The sequence below is a fragment of the Hippopotamus amphibius genome, chromosome 9 (genome assembly GCF_030028045.1).
Source record: "Hippopotamus amphibius kiboko isolate mHipAmp2 chromosome 9, mHipAmp2.hap2, whole genome shotgun sequence".
In the NCBI taxonomy this organism is placed as follows: domain Eukaryota; kingdom Metazoa; phylum Chordata; class Mammalia; order Artiodactyla; family Hippopotamidae; genus Hippopotamus; species Hippopotamus amphibius.
The window spans coordinates 48900876-48927443 of NC_080194.1; the positions used below are offsets into that span (position 1 = coordinate 48900876).

Genomic DNA, 26568 nt, shown 5'->3' on the forward strand with positions numbered 1-26568 from the left:
CTTCCCCCAAGAAATTTTTGGAGGTAAGTACTAAAAGCTGTCTACATTTAATTGAGTGGCAAGATCAAGAAGATACATATATTCATCACATTTAATTTTGTAAAATTAATTTTACTGTAAACATTTTCAAAGATATATAAAAGTTGGTTTTATTATGAACATTTTTAAAGATACACAAAGATACCCATCCAGATTCAAACAAGGTCAAGATTTTCCTGAATTTGCTTCCATCATCTGTAATTTATTTTCTTTTACTTTGTTATTATTCTTTAAGTGTTTTAAAATAAATCCCAGATCATAGTATTTAACTCTTATGTACTTAATATGTATCTCCAAAAAATGGACATAACCACAATCCTGTTATTTCACCTAACAACAGTAATAAAAATGCATTGCTGTTATATAATACACAGTCCATATTTAAATTTCCCTGATTGGTTTCAAAATTTGTTCAAATTGGATTGTTTGAATCAGTATCCACAGAAAGAGTATGCAATTGTTATGTGTTTTAAGTCTCTTTAATGTAGAGTAGTTTCTCTGCCCTTCCTCTTTTGCAAGCCATTAACCTGCTGATAAGTCTGAGTCCGTTATCTTCAGAATGTCCCACATTCTGGATTGAGTGGTGTGGTTTAATTTGTTCCTTTACCCCCTGTGTTTCCTGTTAACTGGAAATTATTTCTAAAGGCATGATTACGTTCAGGTTAATTTTGTTGAAAGAATATTTCTGGAAAGTGTACTTCATATTGCCTCACATCAGGAGGCATGTAGTGTCTGAATACCTTCTCCTTGTGATACTGAGGACGAGTGGTAACAGCTGATCCCTCTCTTGCAAATTTCCCCATCAATTTTCCTTCTAGTGGTTTCAACCTTTGATAATAATTTTCTGAATCAATTATTAGCGTTTGTAAAGTAGTGATTTTTCAAATTTTTCATCCCTTCTATATTTATTATCTAGAATTATTCAATAGAGAAAAACTTTCATCAACCTTTCTTTCATTAACCTGAAATATAATTCACAAAGGAAAGGTAAGATAATGCTTAATTTTCCCATTAATTGCCATTTTTTCAAACTAAGAGACATTTTTGTTTTTTTAACTAAATGATCAATTATAGAAGTAAAAAATCAAGTTTACAATATTAGTGAACTTATATTTCCTCTCATTCAAAAGTAATAAATATAAAATCACTGTGTTTGCTACAAAATTAAGCAGACTGATAGTCTTCCAATCCACTTGCTTTTGTCTTATATGGTCATAAAACTCAAAATGTAACAAGTATTCAAACTCAGATTTGCTTACAGTTAGAAGCCAGGAGGTTACACATGGTGTATAAAAGTACATCTATATTACCTCTTTTTGCTAATGGTGCTATTGGCAAGGTTGTAAATAATAAATGTGTCCCCGAAATGGGAGTTAATACATTCAAATAGAAGGATATCTGAGAGAACAGGATCTTAAGCTTCCTGATTTAAAAAAATGAATTCACCAGGAACTTGTGACTTCTCTAATAACTGATGCAAACCATCTGAGTCAGGAAAACTGCAGCTGCTGAGTCTGAGTAACCACAGCTGCTGAGTTCATAAAAGCCATTCAATGTAATGTTGCTAAAATTATTACACTAGCAATTAATCCTCAAATCTTTGGCAATAAAAAAGCCATCATTACATTTTAAGAATAAATATAACACATTTTATGCATTCTGCTATGAAACTGCTATTGAGTCTATGAAAAAAAATAAAGTTCTGGAACTTCAAAGCATGGTTTTTAGGAAGAAACAAGTGAATATGTAGCTTTTATAGAAAAATAAATGTTACTCTTATAGAACTTATTTACAGAAAAATTAAAGCTGATAAGGAATATGATCAATAACAACTGCTTCCACAAACCTGCTACCATTTTTGAGCAATACATTCGCCTACTGCAATTGTTTTCTAACTTGCCTCTCTGCTTCAAGTCTTCATCCTACTGTCAATTCTCTATAAGTCATATGCCCCCAGACTGATTCAGTTATTCCCACAGCTCACTCACGAGGCTCAAATGTTATCTAGTGACCCTCCACCCTACTACCCCGGCTTCATATCCCACCATTCTGCCTCTGCCTCTCTGTGTTTCATCCATATGTCTCATTGGTGTCCCTCCAATTTAAAAAAGCAAGGATGGCCCATAAACATATGAAAGGATGGTCAACCTCATTAGTAATCAAAAGTGCAAATTAATACCATGATGAGATACCATTTTAACTCACTAGATTGGTAAATATGAAGGCATCCCAAATACCAAGTACTGGTAGGAATAAAAGGATGTAGATATTACATATTTCTGGTGAAGAGAGTAAATTAGTACAGTCACTGAAAACAGTTTGACACAATTCTATTCCTAAGTATATACCCTAGAGAAACTCTTGCACAGACATTCCAGAGACAAGCACAGAAATGTTTACAGTAACAACACTTGTAATAGCCAAAAAACCCCAAAATACGTTATATTTACATGATGAAATATTATACAGCAATAAGAATGAGTGAAACCATAGCTAAACCAGTAACATGAATAAATCATAGAAAAATAATGCAGAATGAAATAAGTCCTAGAATACCACATGCAATATATTGTTTTATAAAGTTCAAAAAATGAAACAACGTATTTTTAGGCACAAATGTATATATGTGTATAAGTGCATGCATGTAAGACAACTATTAAAAATGTATAAAACTATAAAAAAGTTATAAACAAAACAATCTGCTCCTGTAGCAGAAAGGCAGGGGGATAGGATAGAAGAGAACCATTTAAGTTGATACAAGTTTCTGGTAATGTCCTAGTTCTTGGGTTGCTATTGGCTCACAGGTTTCATGATATCATCATGCTCTTAATGTTCATATCTATAAATACAAACTGTTACATACATAGTCTTTTATATGTATCAAAGATTGCATTTTGAAAAGTAGTAAAAAATTCAAAATTAGAGAAAAATGTACAAGTCCTATAGTACGTTAGGTCTTATGAAGAAAACCAGGTTAAGGGAAGTTGCTATTTTACGTAAGTGGTCAAGAAAGGCATGTTTGATAAGTTAATATTTAGAGACCTGAAGGGAGTTTAAAAGTAATCCATACAGATATCTAGGGCAGCAGTCCCCACCCTTTCTGGCACCAGGGACTGGTTTCGTTTTCCACGGACGGGGGTGGGGAAGGGGATGGTTTGGGGATGATTCAAGGGCATTACATTCATTGCGTACTTTATTTCTATTATTATTACATTGTAATATATAATGAAATAATTGTACAACTCACATAATGCTGACAGGAGGCAGAGCTCAGGCAGTGAAATGTGAGCAATGGGGAGTGGCTGTAAATACAGATGAAGCTTCCCTCACCTGCCGCTCACCTCCTGCTGTGCAGCCCAGTACCTAACAGGCCACCGACCGGTACTGGTCCATGACCCGGAGCTTGGGGACCCCTGATCTAGGGGATGAATACTCCAGGCAAAGGAAACAGAAAATGCAAAGGCTCTTAGGCAGAAGCTCAGGACAAGTGTGGTGAGTGAACAAGGAACAGAGGATTAGAAGACAAGGCAAAGAGGGAGTAGAAGGCCTGAGCATGTAGCTGCTGGGAGATCTTTGTAATGAATGTTTTAACTCTGAGTTAGGTGGGAAGTGACTGTAGGAAAATAACTATTGCTATTACCATCTATAGAATATGAAAATGTCCATCCTTTTGTTAGAAGATCTTATTTCCTAGATAGAGTTGGGCTGGCCTAAAATAAAGACATCTTTTTCCAGAAGCCAACCCTTATTTGACCATACCTAAAATTTCCACAGAAAGATTTAAGTGTTTGTGTAAATGTGGATTCAAATGACTTTTAAGACTTTTTTTCTGAATCACGCAGGGTATTGACTAGATGCAGAAATGTTAGAATTATTTGCACCAAAATTTCATACAATTATCTCAGGTTGCTCAAGAGATACACTGATTTCTAAAGAAATTGAAGCAGTGGTTTTGCTGAAGACTATTTTATGAATTGTACTTTACCATTTCCCTGAGTTTATTAATTCTATAAATCGCAGCTTGAAATTGTTGAAGTGGAAGTCTTAAATATCAGATTCAATAATATCACATTTTTTCCCCTTACAGCCATGTAATCAAATCACAAACTCAGAGCAAAGAAAATATGTTCTTTATTTGTTTGTTTTAAATGAAAGAACAAAACTGGCAATTACCAAACATAGGAGTTCCTAGGTTAAAGATACTCATTTGAGAAAAAAAAAATTCCTAAAGAACTGAATTCTTGGAAACAGAATTCTCCCCTATGGGGGGAATTTAATAAATCAGGAAACTTATAGTGCTGAGCATACTGCTTACCAGTGTATGACAACAGAAACTCAATATCTCCCTAAATAAAGTTTTGAATAGATTATTTCTAACATCTATTCTACTAGTATAATTCCTTAGCAACTGCTTTTTTAAAAATTTTATTTTTAATTCTGAGCTTATAGTCAAGTGAGAAATGTAATACTGTTTTGACCAGTTTGCAAAAAAAGAATCTGATATGCAGGTTTCATGTCACTTAAAATACCAAAATGATCATAAAAGTACTTAACAAGTAAGATCAGAAGGAAACATTCTCAATCTGATAAAGGACATCTATGAAAAACCCTCAGCTAACATTATATCTAATGGTCAGAATGCTTTTCACCTAAGATAGGGACACAGTAAAGTCTATTCTTTCTATTCAATATTTATTGGACATCTTTGTCACATTTAAAAGGCAAGAAAATTAAATAAAATACATACAAATTGGAAAGGAGGAAGTAAAACTCTATTTGTAGACAAGATAATTGTTTACATAGAAAACCTCAGGAAGCTACAAAAAAGGTTATTAATTAGTAATCAATTTAGCAAGGTTACAGAATAACAGTATCATTTAAAATCAAATCAGAAAAGAAAAGTAAATTCAAAAAGATCACAGAAATATATTTTAAATGACCTAAAAATTGATTCTCTGTGTATAGTTCAGTAAGCCCAATATTGATATTTCATTTCTCCCCCAATCGACCTCTAGTATCAATGTAATCCCAATCAAAATTCCAGTAAGTTTTTTTTAATGTGTGTGGAAACTGACAAACTGATTCTCAGGTTTATATGGAAGGTCCTAAAATAGCCAAAATAATACTGAAAAAGAAGGAAAAACTTAGAGAACTTTAGATTATCTGATTTAAGGACTCACTACAAAATTATAATAATCAAGACGTTGTTTTAACATACCAGTAGACATAAAGATCAGTTGAACAGTATAGCAATCAGTCCATTAAATATGTGGTCAACTAAGTTTTTGCAAAGGAGCCAAAGTAATTCAATGGGGGAATGATAAAGAACCCTTACAGTTCAATAGTAAGACAACCAATAACTGAATTTTTTTAAATGTGCAAAAAATTTGATCAGACACTTCACAAAAAGATATACAAATGACCAATAAGCATATCAAAAGTTGCTCAATATTATTAGTCATCAGGAAAATGTAAATTAAAACCATAATGAAATATCATTTCATATTCACTAGAATGGCTAATATTAATAAGGCGTGCAATACTAATATTTTGGGAGATGAAATTTTAATAAATCTTAGTAGCAGGATAATTCACATGAGCACTAAAACTGTCTAAATACAAAATCAAAGCTAATGATCTAAAAAGACAAAAAATATCTTTAATACCCATTAGGTACTAGACAAAAACTAGATGTCACCAACAACTAGAAAAAAATGAGATACTGAAAAAAGGAAGTAGGATAAGACATTTCACTACAGATGCCTGCCATCCACTGGTGTGTCTCTAATTGATTCCTTGTGACAAACCCTAAACACAGAGACTTATCTAAACTTTTTCCACTTTCCTAAACTTCTGAACTTACCTTTTAATGAGAAGATCCAGAAAATCAAGGGCATGAGAGCCTTCAAATTTCTCCTCTCTGCTTCAAAATACCTTTTTGTTACTTGTGTTCTTTTCATCTCATCTTTAAGGCACAATTATCCTTTCTGTTTTTACAAGGCTAACATACCTGCCCAAGTCTCCTTGTTGTCATGAATCACCCCATTTCTCGCACATCCAATCTCCCCTTCTACACTGGTTGCTTTATCTCAGTCATCAAACATGTTCAAATCGCCCATAGCTTCAAAATTTGTCCTAGGGGCTTCCCTGGTGGCACAGAGCTTAAGAATCTACCTGCCAATGCAGGGGACATGGGTTCGAGCCCTGGTCCAGGAAGATCCCACATGCCACGGAGCAACTAAGCTCACGCACTGCAACTACTGAAGCCCGCATGCCTAGAGCCCGTGCTCTGCAACAAGAGAAGCCACAGTAATAAGAAGTCGGCACACTGCAGTGAAGAGTAGCCTCCACTCTCCACAACTACAGAAAGCCCGTGCGCAGCAACGAAGATCCAATGCAGCCAATAAAAAAAATTAAAAAAAATTTTTTTTTAATTTAAAAAAATTAAAAAAAAAATTTTGTCCTAAATCCAAGGCTTGCTCAAGACACATTCACCAAGATTAATAAAAGAGTATTGCTGGGGTTCAGTACACACTAGTCCTAAATATGGCACCTTGGCATATTCAATATTTTAAGTTAAAGGCATCTGAGAAACAGCAGGTACAGGAAGGACTCTTTGAACTGTCCCTGAAGCAGGTGATAAGACCTTCATGTGAGAGGTGTCCTCATTATAATCTGGAGGAAAGGAGCGTCCTGATCTCTGAAGACAGAAGGATGCAGAGACATCTTAACAAACAGGCCTTGCTAAATTTCCCCTGGGGCTTGCTATTCTTCGCTCATACCACTCTGTCCTATCACATTTTCCCACGACTTTCCATGCTTCATCAGACCTGGCATAAAAACGCTTAAGTTTAACAGCTTCTTTGGGCCTTCATGTCCTTATGAAGGTTCCCACAGCATGTAAAACAAATAAATTTGTATGCTTTTCTCTTATTAACCTGTATTTTCTCATAAAGCCCCAGATGAGAATCTAGAAGAGCAAAAAAAAAAAAAAAAAGATTTTTTTTCCTCCCCTACAGTATTATACATTCAATTGAATCTATACAACACATTACTTGCACTCTGGATAAAAATATTCTTTCCTCAAAGGTCATAAAATATGCTAATAACCCAATTCTAATCCTCAATTGAACATTTTTATTTTTTCAATTTATCTCCACACTAACTTATTATTTACAACTTGTTAAAAAATAGTGGTTGCCCGGGCTTCCTAGGTGGCACAGTGGTTAAGAATCCACCTGCCAATGCAGGGCACACAGGTTCGAGCCCTGCGCCAGGAAGATCCCGCATGCCGCAGAGCAACTAAGCCCGTGCGCCACAACTATTGAGCCTGTGCTTTAGAGCCCGTGAGCCACAGCTATTGAGCCCATGTGCTGCAACTACTGAAGCCCACACTCCTAGAGCCCATGCTCCACAACAAGAGAAGCCACAGCAATGAGGAGCCCGCGTACCACAACGAAGAGCAGCTCCCACCTACTGCAACTAAAAGAAAGCCCATGCACAGCAAAAAAGACCCAATACAGCCAATGAAATAAATAAATTAATTAATTCAAAAAAATAGTGGTTGCCCTACGGTTTATACTCTACATCTTTAATTAATCAGAGTCAGCCTTCAAATATTATTATACTGCTCCACATGTTCTATAAAGACCTTAAACTGTATACTCCAAATTGCTTCCTCCTAACTTTTGTGCTATTGCTGTTCATTTTAGTTTTACTTATAATATCAATACACAAAAGACTGCAACTATTTTTTTGTTTGTTTTGGGCAGTTATCTTTCAAAGAAATTAAAATAAAAATTGAGTTTAACTCACTTTATTCCATTTCCAGAGCTCTTCATTTGTTTGTGTAGATCCACTATTCTGTCTGGTATTACAGCTCTTATGCCTGAAACACTTCCTGTAACAATCTTAGAGAGTAAGTCTGCTGGCAATAAATTCTGGTTTTATTTGTCTAAGAAAGACTATTTCTTCATTTTTGAAAGATATTTTGCTAGGCATGGGATTCAGGGTTGAAAGTTTCTTCATTCAGCACTTGAAAGTTACTATTCTATTGTCTTCTGACTTGAATGGCTTCTGAGGAGAAGGCAGTTCTAATACGTCTCTTTTTTCCTTTGTGTGTAGTATGTCTTTCCCCTCCTCTGGCTGCCTTCAATGTTTTAGTCTTTTGCTTTCAACAGTTTAAATATTTTATGCCTAAGTGGGCTTACTTTGCTTGGTGTGAGTGGGGTGGGGATTTATCCATCATGGTGTTCTTTGAACTTCATGGATTTGTGTATCTCAACTATATAACTGTTACACTGTTTGATACTGGTCCACAATATTGGATGCTTTGTTCTATTTTTTTTTTTTTCCACTCTTTTCTTCTCCTCTGTTTGAGTCTGGGTAACTTCTATTGATTTATTTTCAGTTTCATTGATTCTCTGCTTGGCTGTTTCAAGTCTACTGACTAGCTTGTCAAAGATATTCTTCACCTCTGTTACTGTACAATTTCTTTCTAGCACTTTTATTCATTTTTATAGTTTCTGCATCGCAGCTGAAATTAACCATCCGATCTTGCATATTGTTTACCTTTTCCACCAGAATCTTTAACATACAAATGATAATTATTTTAAATTGCCTGTTAGTTCCAACATCTGGGTCATATCTAAGTCTAGTTCTACTGATTATTTTATCTCTCAAGAGACAAAACTTCTAAGAGAGTGTGTTATCTTTTCTTGCACTTTCATATGCACTATAATGTTTTGTTAAGAGTTGACCAACATGTGTAGAGTGGTAGAGACTAAGGTAGTTTTAATGCTTGGAAATGGGCATTTCTTTCCTTCTGTTAGGGCTTTAGTGTGGATCTGTGCTAATTAAGCCAGGATTTGGGCTAGATTTGAGGGTAGTTGTTGCTAGAGTTAACGTTCAGCACATCACAGGTTTCAAACTCTTCTGCAGGTACCTTTTATTTAGGTTGGGTCCTTCTCCTAGCTGCATCAAGTTTTCTTTAGTACCCTAAAGGCAACAGTGGTTTTTATCCTTGTTGTTTTGCTTGTCTCTTCCCTCAGATTAGGGCTTTTGCCCCATAAAGCAGATAGGGATAGAGTTTCATACCTCTCCTCTTCCCAAACTGACATGATTCCCTTCCCTCAGGCCACCATCACTAAGGAAGCCTTCTAAGTACTCTTACCAGTTGGGGGGTCCATGGAGAAAAAGCCTCTAAGAGGGTTAGAACTCACCCTATATCTGTGGCCTTCATTCTCTAGCAATCTGCACTTGGCCTTGACCAATTAAACAAGCTTAATTCCTATCAATGCCTGGCTGCATCTGCTCCAGGTAGACAAACGCCTGTGTCTTGTAACTACCTGCGGGCACCTGTCTCTCCTTACAGTTCAGTTAACTGTTCTGCTAACTCATCTCTCTGATAGGTTCAAGAAAAGTCACCTACTTGGTTTGGCTTTTTCTGTTGTCGTAAGAGCAGAAACAACGCTCTTTCCATTTCTCTTTCTATCCCTGAGGTTAACTTATTATTGATCCTTCTTTCACTCCAAGTATGGCCACAATCAATAAATTTCTAATATTCCCATTTATCTAATCCAAGAAAAGAGCACCTTTTTGGTCTCAGCGTCTGAATACTAATCCAGGGGAGAAATCTGAGTGATTTTGCTTGTGAACCTTCACCAAGGAGATAAGAGTACTGTTTTCTGCTCAGTTTTGGTTCAAGTGGAGATAGGATGTGAAAGAGATGGAGGAGAATGGCATTGTTATTAACACTTCTACCAGAACCAAACAAAAAACTGGGGCCTACTATTTCTTGAGTACTATTTTAAGTATTTCATATATCTGGGCAGACAAAAAACAATGTATGTCCCCTACAGAAGATATTGCCTCATCCTGGTAAACAAGAACACACACTAATGATAACAGTTTAGGACTTAATTAATTAAAGAACATGATTTTAAATATTAAACTTAATTATGTCTAGCTTTCATTTTCTCAAACAGAAAACTTGTTTAACAAAACAAGCTATAGGAACTAGAATTTTTTTTACTATAAAAAAGGTAAAATTTTAAACACTCATAAATCTGAAATTGCAAGAGAGGTATAATTTCTGCTTTAAAGATTTCTTTAGTAGAGCTTCATTTAGCTTAATTTTAAAGTGTTCTCATATACTCAAATTGTCTTAATTGCACAAATTCTGTTCAAACATTTTTAAAAACATCTAATTCATTCAAAAATTTTCTTCAGCAATTAAAAGTGCAAAGTGCATAGTCATTGAGATACAAATTCGCAGGATATATACTTAAATAACTAGAATATATGCTTCTATTTTATCCTTTATATTGCAGGGGGATTTTTTTCATTCATCTTTTCCCCCACTAGACTGAATTCCTTCAGAACAGGAACTATGTTTATTCATCTCTACATTTCCAAAATCTATTTTATGACCAGGTTACACTGGAGGCAATTAATGTTGGATAGCTGAGCATCTATAAAAGTAAAAAATATCAGAGGATCAATACAAATACTTCATGAAGAGGGTGAACTTTGTACAGGGTATTGAGCAAAATATTTAAATGAACAAAAAGTGGTGGCAAGGGTAGCTGCAACAGAAATGAGGTAAACGAAGGAACGTTGAGATGTGTTTACCCAAAAAGCTAATAGAAATATTTTAAAGCATTTTGTTTACAAATCAACTGAAACAATATTTATGGTTGCTTTAAATATAAAATACATCTTTAAAATTATAGCAATACTTAGTAGAAAGTATTAAGGTATAGTCAGGAAACAGGTGTTGTTGCAAAAATACATTCTCTACCCTGAAGTAAGTCACACTCCTATAACAGAATACAGGAAAAAAACATACTGCAGTCTCTTCCAACATTAATAATAGCAATGTCTCCCTGAATCTTGTATTCACATTAAACGACCATCTTTTTGTTTTTTCAAGCTTTTTCGCTGAGACATAGGTTCTGGTCAGTGCTAAACTTCTAAATTAATTGCCTATATTCATTTGCACCATTTTTCACCCAATCCTCCCACCCCCCACCTCCCCAAACACTGCAATTTTATTTCTACCCTTCAACCTTCTACAGGAAGAGGCTCTAGAAAGTCTCGAAAACCTGGTCAAGGCCCATGACTTATTCTCAACTCTGATCAAGTTTTAGCACTTAGAACTCTTCCTTCACTTCACTTAAAACCATTGCCATGCACTCCCGTCACCTTGGAACTCTCCTTTAAAATTCTTCTGATTATCTTATTTTCTGACTGCGTTTTACCCTTGCTAAAATCTTTCCAACTCTAAATGTATATTAAATGTAGGTATTTCCCAGAGTTCTACCTTCAGGCATCTTCTCTTCCTGCTCTATCAATGTTCCCTAATAATCTCTGATTTCCATCTTCATCTCCCACAGATGTGTTGCTGTTTGTCAACCTCTTTTTACATTAAATCTATATCTGAATTCTCTCCTGCATTTATTTAGTGAAAATTCCTACTAGACATTTCCAACTAGATATTACACAGACACCTCAAATAAATATTATTATTACAAATAATATTATTCATTTACACATTGAATTAATACATTAAGTGGATATCTTCCCTTCCCCACCATCAAAAATAAAACCCGAAGTTTCTTCCTTTTGACATTCACATTTTGACTAATCCAACATCATCCATACAACATTTATAAGATGGTGGAAGAGTTGAAGGAAAAAGGGATAGTATAATAGCTGATGTAGATGAAACACCTTATTGTGTATATATTGCAACAGATTAAAACAAAAAATTGGGAGAGCAACCGTCAGCATCGTGGCAGTGTGAGTTATTCCTTTCTTCTCTCCTTTTTGATTTACAACTAACTGGACATCTCTAACTGAAAAAAGTACCTATGCACATCATACCAGGACACCTGAGAGATCCATACATACGTGCACCTGAAAGAGGGTGGACGCAGCAGAATGAGGGTAATGGCTGTGGAGCTGAAGGCGACAGAGGTGGCAGTGGCATGCCCAGCAGCAGGACAGCACAATCTTTCTGGCAGAGGAAGTGGAGAGTGGGGTTGGGCCTAGCCACACATCTGCAGCAGGAGGGACTCACTGCTCTGTCAGAGGGAGCAGTGACTGGGGGAAGGGAAAGGAAAGGGAGGGAGGCAGACAAAGAGATCTGAAGGAAAGTGTTTCCTGCTGTCTGCCCCAGGATTCTGGCCCTGGGACTTCTGGGACCATCCAACATGAAGATCCCCCTACGGGGCCATGGGCACACCCAGTGCCCCAAGTGCTAAGTACATACCTCCCCAACTCTGCTGCCACCCTTTTAAAAAAATTTTGCCAGGTTTTGGTGTTTGTTTTTTCACACATGCTCCTGTTCCCCACCTTAGCAGCAGTCATCGCTGGTAAGAAAAACCAAAAACTTGTGCTATAGCACCACCTTCTGGAAAACAAAAAAGGCTCCCAATTACCAACCTATTGAGCTGTTAGAACAAAAATAAATAAAGTCTTGCCTAAATGAGAAAGATGTTCACTAATTCAAATGTGATGGCAGAGGCACTTTTCATCAAACACCACAAAAAATCACAGTAACACAGTATCACAAAAAAAGTGCAAATTTCTAGCAACCAAACCCAAAGACATGGAATATTGCAATCTAACTGATAAAGAATTAAAAATAGAGGTTATGAAGAAATTCCATGAGCTACACAATTCAAAATGGCAATACAATGACCTTAGGAACAAAATTAATAAACACAAGGAGTATGTTACCAACAGACTGAGATTCTAAAAAAGCACCAAACAGTATTGTACTAGCACAAAAAGACACATTGACTAATGGAACAGAATAGAAAGCCCAGAATTAAATCCCAGTATATATAGTCAACTAATATTTGACAAGGGAGCCAAGAATACCCAATCTCTTCAATAAATTGTGCTAGAAAAACTGGAGAAATACATGCAGAACAATGAAATTATACCCCTATCTCATGTCTCTCACAAAAATTAACTCAAAATGGATCAAAGACTTAAACATAAGACCTGATACCATAAAACTCCTAGAAGAAAACATAGGGGAGAAGCAATGTCTTGGCAATGATTTTTTTAAAATGACACCAAAAGGACAAACAACAAAAGCAAAAAGCAACAGATGTGACTATATCAAACTGAAAAATTTCTGCACAGAAAAACAATTAACAAAATGAAAAGATAACTTACAGAAGGGGAGAAAATTTTTGCAAACCATATGTCAGATAAAGGGTTAATATCCAAAATATAAAATTCAGTCAACTGAATCACACACACAAAAAATCCGATTAAAAAATGGGCAGAAGAACAAAAGAGACATTTTTCTGGAGTACATCAAAATGGCCAACAGACAAGTGAAAAGATGCTCAACATCACTAATCATCAGAGAAATGCAAGTGAAAACCACAATGAGATATCACCTCATACCTGCCATAATGGCTATCATCAAAGACAAAAAATAACAAGTGTTGGCAAGGTTGTTGAGCAAAGGGAACCTTCATGCACTGTTGGTGAGAGTGTAAATTGGTGTAGCCACTCTAGAAAACAGTATGGAATTTCCTCAAAAAATTAAAAATAGATCTATAATATGATCTAGAAATTCCACTTCTAGGTATATACCCAAAGGAAATGAAAACAGGATTTCAACAAGATATATGCACTTCCATTATGATCACTGTATTATTCCCAAAAGCCAAGAGAGGAAAACAACCCAAGTGCCCATTAATGAATGAATGGATAAAAAAGATGTAGAATATACACACAATGGAATATTATTCAGCCATGAGAAAGGAGGATATACTTCCATTTGTGACAACATAGATGGACCTTAAGCACATTATGCTATGTGAAATAAGTCAGAGAAAGTCAAATATTGAATCTAAAAAGTTAAACATGTTAAAAACAGAGTAAAATGATGGTAACCAGGGGATGGGGGTGGCAGAGATAAGAGTGATTGTATTTAGGGTACAAACTTAAAGCAAGTAGTTTTACTTAACAAGTAGTCATAAGCTATAAAGATCTAATGCACAGCATAATTAATAAGCAATAATACTGTACTATAAATACATAATGTGACAATAAATATCAGTACATCAGCAAAAAAAAGCTAATAATTGCTGACTCATAGCACCTGTACATAAGTAACATTAACACTGTAGCAAACACCCCTTGTGGTAAACTGCCTAGTATGGATGTCCTCAATTCATTTTAAAATGCCAAATCATCAAATACCTGCTTCAATATCAGTTCCACATCCCTGAACTTAAATGTGATCAATAATGTTTTTTTAAAATCTACTCAGTGTTATTCAGACTTCGTCATATATAAACACTCACTTTCAAAGAAGGGCAAGCATTTGAATTGCGACTCCAAATGTGACTTGGAGTGAAAAGATCTAAATATACTCTAAATATAGAAATTTTATCAGTTTATACATAAATGTTTATAATTATGAAAAAGAAATGTTGCAGTAATTGATGCACTCTGAAAGCTGTTTAAGTATAAAAATTATAATTAAGAACAGTTAGTTAAGTAAATTAACAGTAAAATAGACTGACAGTTAAAATACGAATATTAGAGTATGTGTCACCAGAAAACTTTAGGGAAGAACATGTTACCCTCTTTTCATCTAATAAATATTTATATAAATTTGAATACTAAGGCAAGAAAAAATAGCAGAGATTGGATCATAGTAAAATAACTCTTAAAGAATTATTTGCTATACTAACTAGAATAAGTAAAAAGTAAAAATGAAGCCTGGGTTGCCTCAGGAGTATCTGGGAAAATGAGATTAGAGTCTGTCTTCCTACAATACTACTTCCCTAGAAACTACAGAGTTAAGATAAATGTAAAATGTAAAATGTTTGTCTGCTTAGTTTGCTATGAAACCTCTGATCCCAGGGATTCCACTTAGACTGACAAACTTCATGTTAACATAGCATGCAAGCCCTGGACCTATGCGACTAAAGTGTCCTCACACTCTGGGCTCTTATCAATGGCAGCCATGCACAGTCCAGAAGCAAAAAAAGGTACATATATAGGTGGTTGGTGGGCCTCTCCATAAGATGAAGATGCTCAATATTCTGTATTTCTTGTCTTGTATCCTCCCCTGAAGTCTCTAAGGCTATATCTATCCTAGGTTACTCTTTTCCCTTCATTAGACATTTGATCCAAGCTGGGCTAAATGAGATTCTCTCAGAACCTGAATGATACTGAGATTAAAAGTTGTGAAAGTCATGTTCTGTTAGTAACAGGACTTTAAAGACAGATTCTTGAACTTCTATTGATAAGAATCCCAAGTATCCTATGAAATAACCTTTTATTCTTTTAATGATCTTTTTAATTCTTTTACCGTTTTTTGCTTATGCATTGTTGTAAAATTATACACAAACACATACACAACACACACATGTACACACAAATGTACACATGCAATTCTTATATGTTATTAGTGGGGTTACTGAAAAACAACTATTTCAGGTAAACAAAAAGTGTACAGGGAAAAGAACAGAGTGTAATCATATATATATTATGAAGCTAAGGGACATGTAGGAGTTTACATTCTTTCATGGACTATCTGACAACACTTTTATGAGAAAGGGAAAAGGAACTAGAGAGGGTCTTCAGCTAGCATAGATGAAGAGAGGTTGTTAAGATCTTATTTGTTCCAGAAAATATTTATACTTATTTACACATTATGCAAATGAGCATATTTATATACTCAAATATTTTTTACAAAGATGTAAGAATGAACATTAAAATTCCACAATGAATGATTTAGTGAATCATAGGAGAAAAAAAATAGTGAATAATAAGAGAGAAAACATCAATTTTACAAATGTTGGCTAAAATAGCAAAAAATACAGAACTTACAGTTAAATAAGATGATTTAGCTAAGATGACTGTAAATTACCAAAAGTAAATTTTTAAGAGCTACAAGAATTTTCCATGCAGTGACCCACAACGAACCTATGTAATAGTTCACAAGTGCACGTAGCTTAGCAGTACATTTATGCCTTAGGAGCAGCTGTAGCACATGGTGCAGAGGCCATGTCTTTACTCAGACATACAATTTAAACACCAGTTCTGCCTCTTACTGGCTCTATGATCTTGGATAAGTAACTGAACTCTCTCCATTTCAGTTTCCTCATGTATTGAGAGGGAAAAGTAATAGATCTTACCTCACAGAGTTTATAAAGACTAAAGTTTCTGAGTATAAGGTATTTAAAACACTTTCAGGCACACAGTTAAAGGTCAATAAATGTTAGCTCAATTATCTGGTCTCAGAAGCTAGAATATACAGTGTTCATAGCTAATGTTTTTCTATGTCTCAATAATTAAAAAATCCATACTTCCCACAATGTTTTGCAACATTCTATCAAGAGTAAAATCATATGAAATATTAAATACATATCTTTTATGCAAATTATATATCTATATCTGGCATCTGTTATGAAAATATTAAATCTCGTGACATTATTCAATTGTATAGATTTAAATATTTAAAATACCCTTAATAAGATAAATCACAGGAGTAAAACCAATATATTTTGGATAAAATTGACAATGTTCAGTGTTATTTTACTAACTTTAACAAATGTATTAAGATAGAACTATTTGGCTCATTTAAAATTTATTTAAGGTAAGACTGGAATCTACTGTATTAAATAAAATTAAAGAATTAAATAAAAGCATGTGGATCTGTAGTATTAAATAAAAGGTTATGTTTCTTTTAGGCTCAGTGGCAACATTTTTTCTAAAACGTAGACCTTTTTTTAAGGTTACCTGAGAACTGATCATGCGCTGAGATGAGCGAGCAATATTGGCAGGTAGACCAAAGAAACTAGGTTTGTCATCCTCTGGAAGTTTTTCAATGACGGCACGATAGTCCTAAATATAAAGAAGTAAAAAACAGTTTTTCAGTGAAGATCAAACTTACAACCACTGAGATCAGAAAGAACCAGAGTATTGTGAAACATTAAATTGTTAGTTATTCATGTTACATTATCTAGGTAAATCTCACTTTCAGTCTGTATAGTATTAACTTAGTTACCTAATGGAAATATTCTTCTTCATTACTTCTCCATACTTAAATTATTTGATACTATATTTTCTTATCCTATACTTCTCACATCCAAAAGGACCCTAAATTGATTAAAACGAACATATTTGAGTGGCTCTGCCTACTATGTGCAGTTATTTTTCCTGTAACCTACCAAAAACTAATCTGCAGAGTGTAGCTGTGCTTATAATGAGATAAATATTCCGTCTTTTTTTAAAACTTCTAGAACCACCAGAAACCTATACACACACAATCTGATATACAAAAACTGCTTTGTAAAATTGCTTTATTATAAAGCAGTTCCACAGTTAGTCTTCGCTGGTGACGTGTGATGAAATGCATTAATAATTCTACCATTTCATCCCAAGAATTACTGTAAGCACTGCAAATGCTTGATTTGCCAAGCACTCATCTGAACAGTTTTCACTTCAGATTAAGATGGGAAATTAAGTGTAGATCAAGAGGATTTATTCAGTTTGGTCCAAAGATGGGAATTGTTTTGTTTGTTTTCACGAGGAGACAAGATATTTTAAGACAGGTATTGTAAATATACGCGCCTAAGCTGCTCTTGCTAAAAGTAAGAGAAACTGTTTTCCGTGAGGGAGACTCATCTTCTGCCCCCACCCCCATCATCCTTCTCTTCCTTCTCAGCTGCCTCTGAAATATTTCTAAGACACAGGTCCTGGGCTTCCTGGAGTTTAATTCCAGGAAGTATGTCAAAGTTTGGAAAGACATGCTGTTCTTTGAAATTTTTCCTCTCCTATAGATCAGTAAACTTCCTTAAGGTGTTCAATCACAATGTAGACAGGCATAAATATATATGTGTGTACATGTGAGTATGTGCTTGCATGCACGTGTGTGCGTCTGTGTGTGTGTTTCTAATCCCTGGGAAACTTCTGGCTTCCTCCTTCCATCTAACTCAATTAAATAGAAAGCTAAACATTGACTCTTGTAAATCATCTTATAATTTTTTTAATTTTTTTCTTAATTCTCCTGTTTTCTTTTTTCTTTTTTTTTTTTTGGCTATGCCTCACGGCACGAAGGATCTTAGTTCCCCAACCAGGTATCAAACCTGTGCCCCCTGCAGTGGAAGCAGAGAGTAATAACCATTGGACTGCCAGAGAATTCCCATAATCATCTTATAATTTTAAAACTATTATTCTCCTTAAATATACACTTTGTTCATTTTTAAATGTCTGTGAAATTTTCTCATCTAGTCTGGCTAGAGTCTTCTCTCTACCTAGCACTATATGCTGACATGTTTCCTAAACAATAGACAACTACATATCCAGACTGAGTTATCCTCATTTTGACACAAAAGAATATATATCAAATGATATCAATTACATGAAACACAAACACAGGCAAAACTAATACAGGCTGTTAGAAGTTAAGCTAATATATCCTTTGTTGGGGAAGTAGTAACTAGAAGGGAACTTGAGGAGGACTTCTGGGGAGCTGATAACGTTCTGTTTCTTGATCCCAGTGCTGGTGACACTCATGTGTTCGATGTATTAAAACACACTGCAGGGACTTCCTAGGTGGCGCAGTGGGTAAGAATCCACCTGCCAATGCAGGGGACACGGGTTCGATCCCTGCCCCACGAAGATACCACATGCCACGGAGCAACTAAGCCCGTGTGTCACAACTATTGAGCCTGTGCTCACAACTATTGAGCCCATGTGCAGCAACTACTGAAGCCCAAGCGTCTGGAGCCCGTGCTCTGCAACAGGAGAGGCCACCACAATGAGAAGCCTGCGCACCACAAGGAAGAGTAGCCCCCACTCGCTGCAACCAGAGAAAGCCCATGTGCAGCAACGAAGACCCAACACAGCCAATAAAATAAATAAAATAAATAAATAAATTTATAAACAAACAAAAAAACAAAAACAAAAAAATGCACTGCATTGTACATTTATGATGTACACTTTTATGTATATATTTTATTTTTTAATTTAAGCCTCAAACAATAGAGACGAAAGACTTGTCAGGGTACACTATCTGAAATAAATATATAATAAATAACTATGTGATATTTCTGTTTGCTCATTCACTCTAAGGTCCTCCCACTAAAAAGTAAACTCCACAGTGCATCAAGAGATTTGCAAAGTCTGGAACAGGGTTACCACTGAGCAAATGTTCAATGTGTATTACTGAATGAACACGTAAGTGAATGAAAGATACTGAAAAACAAAATTGATGGAACACTTAATAATAAAATAGATAAGATATTCAATAAGAGTAAATTATTTAATATTGGTTTTTAAGCTTTTGGATTTTGACTTTTGTTACTAAAACAAACAAAGGAGTTTTCTTGAAAAATATTTGAATGAGAGAAAAAGGCACAATACTGAGAGAACTATATAATTGAAGGTATATACATTTTGTAACTCATGAAGAAATGTATAATTTTAATACTCTGTAATGAAAACATTATTTGGGCATTTACACAAATACAAGTTTGTAGCAAAATAAACAAGAATTGAAATCTTCGGGCTACATTTTGTACTATTTTCTGGAAAAGATTATTGTATTCTAGGAAGCTTTTATATGATGACAAAGCAAAAAGCTACAGCTGGATTAAATAAATACACAAAAACAAAAATGTTGCTATGAAAGCTAGATAAAATGAATCTCTCATATTTAGAACTACTTTAAATTTATAAGCCAGAGTATGATGATAGACATTTGTTAAATAATATTTGCTTTCTTTCAAATTTAACGTATTAGAGCACTCTCACAACTACGAAGAAGTAGCATATTCTCCCATCCCAGATCTTCACAGCAGCCCTACAGTGTAAAAATTTTCCTTGGCCACCCCTTTCAAGACTTATCTATTTACTATATCTTATTATCATCAATCAATGATCAGTAAGTATCCAAAAGTAATAGGACACCTAATTAGAGTTTAGAGAATCAGGCTACATATTGGCATAATAAAAAATAATCCATATCTGTGAATGATAATTGCTTATACCTTTGAAAAGAAACAACATATACTTAACAATATAAGAAATTATTCCAGTTTCTATCTGGTAATAAATTGAAAATAATTTTACCTACCAAAATGCTGCAGGATTTTGGTAGAGATATGGAGTATGGAAAAATGCTTTTCTTGTTCCTTTGGTTTAATACATCCATTATTGAAGAATTAAAAAATTGTTTTAGGTATGACTGAAGAACTCTAAGGTCAAAATAATTATCTATACGTCCTCCATAAATAGCATTTTCAAGCAAACCATGTACAAATTCCCATTGTACATCTCTGGTACCTATAATTAAAAAAAAATTGTTTCATTTCTAAGATATTAGAACTTTTCTTAAAGATATTCTAAAATATTAAATTCCTGTTATATTTATAGGATATAACAATACATATTTAATACATTTACATCATTCCTTAAAATGCTTAATATTAATATAATGCTCATTAATATTAATACTATTAATACTATAGCCACAGAGGACCTGTTCCAGGAAGGGAGCTATCACCATAGATAACTATAGTATGAACTAAGTATGGTAGACAGGAAGTAGCATGGCGAAGTCTGTTAAAATTCCTCCCTGTACGTCTCTGCATAGCCCAGCAATCTGTTTACCAAACATCTGCTCTTTTGCATCTCCACATAAACTGCCTTCCTCCCTTCTGAAGTCTAAAACCACTATCCCTAACACCCTCTTTTGTCTTTAGTTGAAGATGGTACTTAAGGTGAGGGTTTAAGCCATTTTGACAAGTTACTTAGTCTTCCTGGGTCTCTCCCGTATATACATGTTATTAATTTTTGTTTGATCTTTTCCTGCTAATCTGTTTCATGTCAATTTAATTCTTAGACCAGCCAGAAGAACCTAGACGGGTAGAGGAAAATTTCTTCCTCCCCGACAGCTACAAATACAGGAAACACAATTTTAATCTACCTAGTTAACATCACTGCTAACATTACTAGATTGGTTTTACTTCATTACTATAAAATTCAATGAACTTTTCCTCTTTTTTACATTTAATTCTCCATATGTAGAGGTCCCTTAATATCAGGGAATTCTGTAATCCTGAAATTATACAGTTAGACTTTTACCATGAGATTCAGTATCATTTTAAAGCATTCTTCTTATGAGTCAATGGTGTTATATATGTAAAACTCATATGATATTATTAATTCCAACACAAACTTGAAACACAATGATAAACAAATCATTCAAACTCTCTGTGTTTGGTTTCCTCATCTTAAAAGAGCACTAATAATAGTGCCTTTTATTAGCATTTTTGCCTCATAGTAATATTATAAAAAATCAAATAAATGTTCAAAAGCCTTTTGGAAAGTTACCAAATTTCTAAGTAAGCTAAAGTACTAGTATATATCCTCCAAAAAAATTATGTTTCAAAATAAACCTTAAAAACAACACACAGAAATCAGAAAAGTGATTGGCCTCAGCACAAAGTGGGAAAATGTTGAGTCATGTGTAGAAAGGAGTGGAGGAGATGCTTGCAGAATGTTGGTAATACTCTATTTATTGATTTGGGGCTAGTTACAAAGCTTCAATTTATGAAAGTGTATTGAATTATACATTTATTGTGAACTCTAATGTATAATTCAAAAAATTATTAAATAAACAAAAAACTCATTCAGAATAGTATTTGGCATTAACTAACAATGGAGAATAAATAAACTAATATACTATCTACTTCTATATACATATATACCCAACAGAAATATATTCAACTATTCACCCAAAGATATAGCACAATCATCCCAAACTACCCACATGTCCATCAAGAAAAAACTTGAAAACTACCCACCAAGAGAAGAAATACAATCACAGAATGGCAAACTATATAGCCCTGAGAATAAATTGACTATAATGACATATAACCATATGGAAGAATCTCTCAAATATGATGTTAACTGAAAGAATCTAAAGACTAAAGAGTACATGATGTATGATTCCAGTTTTATAAAAACAGGCAAAACTAATCTATATAGTTAGGTGCCTGGTCTTTACCATAGGAGTGGGGGTGGGGAAACTTGGAGAATGGTAGTAACTGGAAGGCAGCATTAGAGTAAAATCTGAGGTATTGGTAATGCTCTGTTTCTTGATTAAGGTGCTGGCTACATGAGTGTGTTCAGTTTGTGGAAGTTTCATTGGGCTGTAATCTTATGATAGAAGTATTTTTTGGACATATACCATACTTCATTTAAAAGTTTTTTAAATCTCATAAACATGTAAATTAAAATGGGACTTGAACATGTCTCAAAATAATAAAGGCCATATATGACAAACCCACAGCTAACATCATACTCAATGGTGAAAAGCTGAAAGCACTTCCTCTAAGATCCAGAACAAGACATGGATGCCCACTCATGCCACTTTCATTCAACATAATTTTGGAAACTCTAGCCACAGAAATCAGAGAAGAAAAGGAAATAAAAGCAATTCAAATTGGAAAGAAAGAAGTAAAACTATCACTGTTTGCAGATTACATCCTATACATAGAAAATCCTAATTTCATCAATGAATTTTGTAAAGTTGCAGGATACAAAATTAATATACAGAAATCGATTGCATTTCTATACACTAACAACAAAATATGAGGAAGAGAAATTAAGGCAATAATCCCATGCACCGTCACATGAAAAAGAATAAAATATCTAGGAACAGACCTACCTAAGAAGGTAAAGAGCTGTACTCTGAAGATGTTGATGAAAGAAACTGAAGACAACACAAACAGATGGAAATATATACCATGTTCTTGGATTCTAAGACTCAATATTGTTAAAATGACCATACTACCCAAGGCAATCTACAGATTCAATGCAATCCCTATCAAATTATCAATGGCATTTTTCACAGAACTGAAAGGAAAAAAATTACAATTTGTATGGAAACACAAAGGACCCTGAAGAAACAAATCAATCTTGAGAAAGAAGAATGGAGCTGGAGGAATCAGGCTCCCTGACTTCAAACTATACTACAAAGCTACAGGAATCAAAACAGTATGGTACTGGCACAAAACCAGACACACAGATTGACAGAACAGGATAGAAAGCCCAGAAATAAAGCCACGCACTTAGGGTGAATTAATCTACAACAAAGGAGCAAGAATATACAATGGAGAAAAGACAGTCTCTTCAATAAGTGGTGCTGGGAAAACTGGACAGCTACATGTAAAATAAAGAACATTCTCTAACACCATATACAAAAATAAACTCAAAATGGATTGAAGACATAAATGTAAGACTGGATACTATTTTTTTTCGATGTGGACCATTTTTAAAGTCTTTACTGAATTTGTTACAACATTGCTTCTGTTCTATGTCTTAGTTTCTTGACCAGGAGGCACGTGGGATTCCAGCTCCCCAACCAGGGATTGAACCTGCACCCCCTGTGTCGCAAGGCAAGTTCCAACCACTGGTCCACCAGGGAAGTCTCTAAGACTGGATACTCTTGATATAAAACTCCTAGAGGAAAACATAGGCAGGACAGTCTTTGACATAAATCATAGCAATATTTTTTGGATCTGTCTCCTAAGGCAAAATAAATAAAAATAAAAACAAACAAATGGAACCTAATTATATTAAATTTAAAAGCTTTTGTACAACAAAGGAAACATCAACAAAACAAAAAGACAACCTATGGAATGGCACAAAATATTGGCAAACAACGAGACCAACAAGGGATTAATTTCCAAAATATACAAAGAGCTCAAAATACACAAAGAAACAAAAAACAAACAAAAAAAAACCCAACCAAAAAAATGGACAGAAGACCTAAATAAACACTTCTCCAAAGAAGACACACAGATGGCCCACAGGCACATGAAAAGATGCTCAACATCACTAATTATTAGGAAAATGTAAATGAAAGCTATGAGATCAGAATAACCATCATCAAAACATCTACAAACAATAAATGCTAAAGAGCGTGTGGAGAAAAGGGAACCCTCTTACACTGCTGGTGAGAATGTAAATTAGGGCTGCCACCATGGAGAACAGTATGGAAGTTCCTTAAAAAACTAAAAATAGCATTACCATATGATCCTGTGATCCCACTCCTGGGTATATACACAGAAAAGATAAAAACTCTAATTAAAAAAGATACATGTACCCCAGTGTTCATAGCAGCGCTATTTGCAATAGCCAAGATATGGAAGCAACCCAAATGTCCATTGACAGATGAATGAATAAAGAAGATGTGGTGGTAATATTCCATATACACAATGGAATATTACTCAGCCATAAAGAAGAATGGAATATGCCATTTGCAGCAACATGGATGGACCTAAAAATAATCATACTAAGTCAGACAGAAAAATAAAAATATCATATGATATCACTTATATGTGGAATCTAAAAAATGGTACAAATGAACTTATTTACAGAACAGAAACAGACACATAGACATAGAAAACAAACTTATGGTTGCCAAAGAGGAAGTAGGGGGAGGGATAAATTTGGAATTTGGGATTAACAGATATACACTACTACATATAAAACAGATAAACAATAAGGGCCTACTTTAGAGCACAGGGAACTATATTCAATTTCTTGTCATAACCTACATGGGGAAAGAATCTGAAAAACATAGTTCTCTATATATATACACAAACACACACACACACACAACTGAATCACTTTGCTGTATACATGAAACATTGTAAGTCAACTATACTTCAATAAAAAATTAAAATACAGAAAAGAAAACTACAAAAATAAAAGGGATTTGGCCACATGCTAGATGTTTATCCTTATCCTTTTGTGGAAAACAAGTTACAGATTCTGATGCCATTAAATTCTGGTGCTGTTAATTCAACAAACTATAACAGTGCCTACTACCATGTGCTAGGGCCTACTACAGATGTTAAGGACATACAGAGTAAACAAAATAGTCAAAGACCTTGCTTAATGTGGATTACACTCTAGTTGGAAGAGATAAACAACATTTTTAAAAATGAATGAATAAACCAGAAAGTATAAGCAGCACTAATGTATTAAAACAATAAAACGGAACAAGGGGATAGAGAACAATTAGACGATTTCTTTAGATTCGGTGGTAATAAAAACTTTTCTGAAGAGGATACCTCTAAGCCAAGATGTGAATAAGAGAAGAAAATCATATAAAGGCTTGGGAGGTAAGCACTTCACACATAAGGAAGAGCACCTACCAAAACCTTCAGGTAGGAACAAGCCTGGTTCGCTCAAGGAACAGAAAGAAGATAAATATGGCTGTAGGTTTTGAAAGTGAATCACATGTTTTACTTTCCTAAAAAATAAATTTGTTCACTGTGTGGAGAATTTTTGAAAGAAGCTAATTCTTGGACTACCAAAGCACTGATGAAGTTGAAGGACGGGAATAGAATTTTGATGTGATTTGGACATGGAGGGTATAGAAACTGCCAAATCACTGGATGTTTGAGAATTAAAAAAAGAATTATCCAGGGCAATTCATAGGGTATAAACTGAGCAACTACATGAATGGTTGTGCCATTTACTGAAATGGAGCAGATTCAGGGAAGAGTTGTTTGGCAAGATTGCGGGGTGGGAGGGGGAGACAAGAATCTAGAGTTCTGTTTGGGATAATTTTAAGTATGAGAGTCCTATCAACATACTCTCTTCTCTAATGCATCATTGCTCTAAACTCTAGTGTCACCTTGAGTTGGCCCTGAACAGTAACCCTCAGTGATTGGACCATTCCTGTCTTCAGGAGGCAGAGAGCTAGATGGCCCCAAGGGATCACATTACATGGTTTTGTTTGTTGCCTTATTTTAGTCTGTTATTTGTACCTTGATTCCTAATTTCTACTTAATCATACAATTATGATTCTACAGATTCTTGGTTTACCATATTCCTGAATTTTAACAGTTCCTTTGAAAGAGATATGAATAATTCAGTTGAAGCCTGAAACTTCTGAAGGCTGCAAAGTAAGGACAAGGTCTATAGCTTTCTGCTTCCTGAGAGCTACAGATCAACCAGAAATCTAATGGGTTATATCAAAACCAATGACCACAATAGATAATATAAGAACTTTCACAAGCATGGCATTCAGAACGTTAAAAACAAGATAAAAAGTGAAAAGCAAAATTTATAATAGGAACTCAAGTCACTCTTGAAAAACATACGGTTTTAATAAGAGCTCAAAAATTTTTTTCAATGACACCAGAGATCAAAGTTTTTCATCATTAGAACTTACCATCAAAGAGTCTGTCAATAATGTTGTATCCAGCCCGAAGATCTGATAAAGAAAACTCATAAAACTTGGTCCAACCCTACCAAAATAAATTTTAAAAATATTAAAGAACTGTAAGCAGTGTTCAAAGATATATATGCACATTTATCATTGCCCTTACAATCTTAAAAACAATGTTCAATATAAGCTAAAAGAAAAAAAAGACAACTCCTGAGAATTTTTAATAAAAACAATACATCTAAAGTAACAGTAATTTTAAAAATAAAGTTATTGTTCTCTACAGCATG

At 34.5% G+C, this 26568-nt stretch overlaps 1 protein-coding gene across 2 annotated transcripts in view; it reads right to left on the minus strand.

The window, feature by feature from the left end:
• The window catches only part of DYNC2H1 (dynein cytoplasmic 2 heavy chain 1), a 332321-nt gene that overhangs the window by 102077 nt on the left and 203676 nt on the right, over nucleotides 1–26568 (minus strand). For both annotated transcript variants that reach the window (XM_057747706.1, XM_057747705.1), the window contains 3 exons: nucleotides 26285–26360; nucleotides 20165–20373; nucleotides 16825–16929 (listed from right to left, as the gene is read on the minus strand). In XM_057747706.1, coding sequence (XP_057603689.1) covers nucleotides 16825–16929; nucleotides 20165–20373; nucleotides 26285–26360 — 390 coding nt within the window. The remainder of the gene's footprint in view (nucleotides 1–16824; nucleotides 16930–20164; nucleotides 20374–26284; nucleotides 26361–26568) is intronic.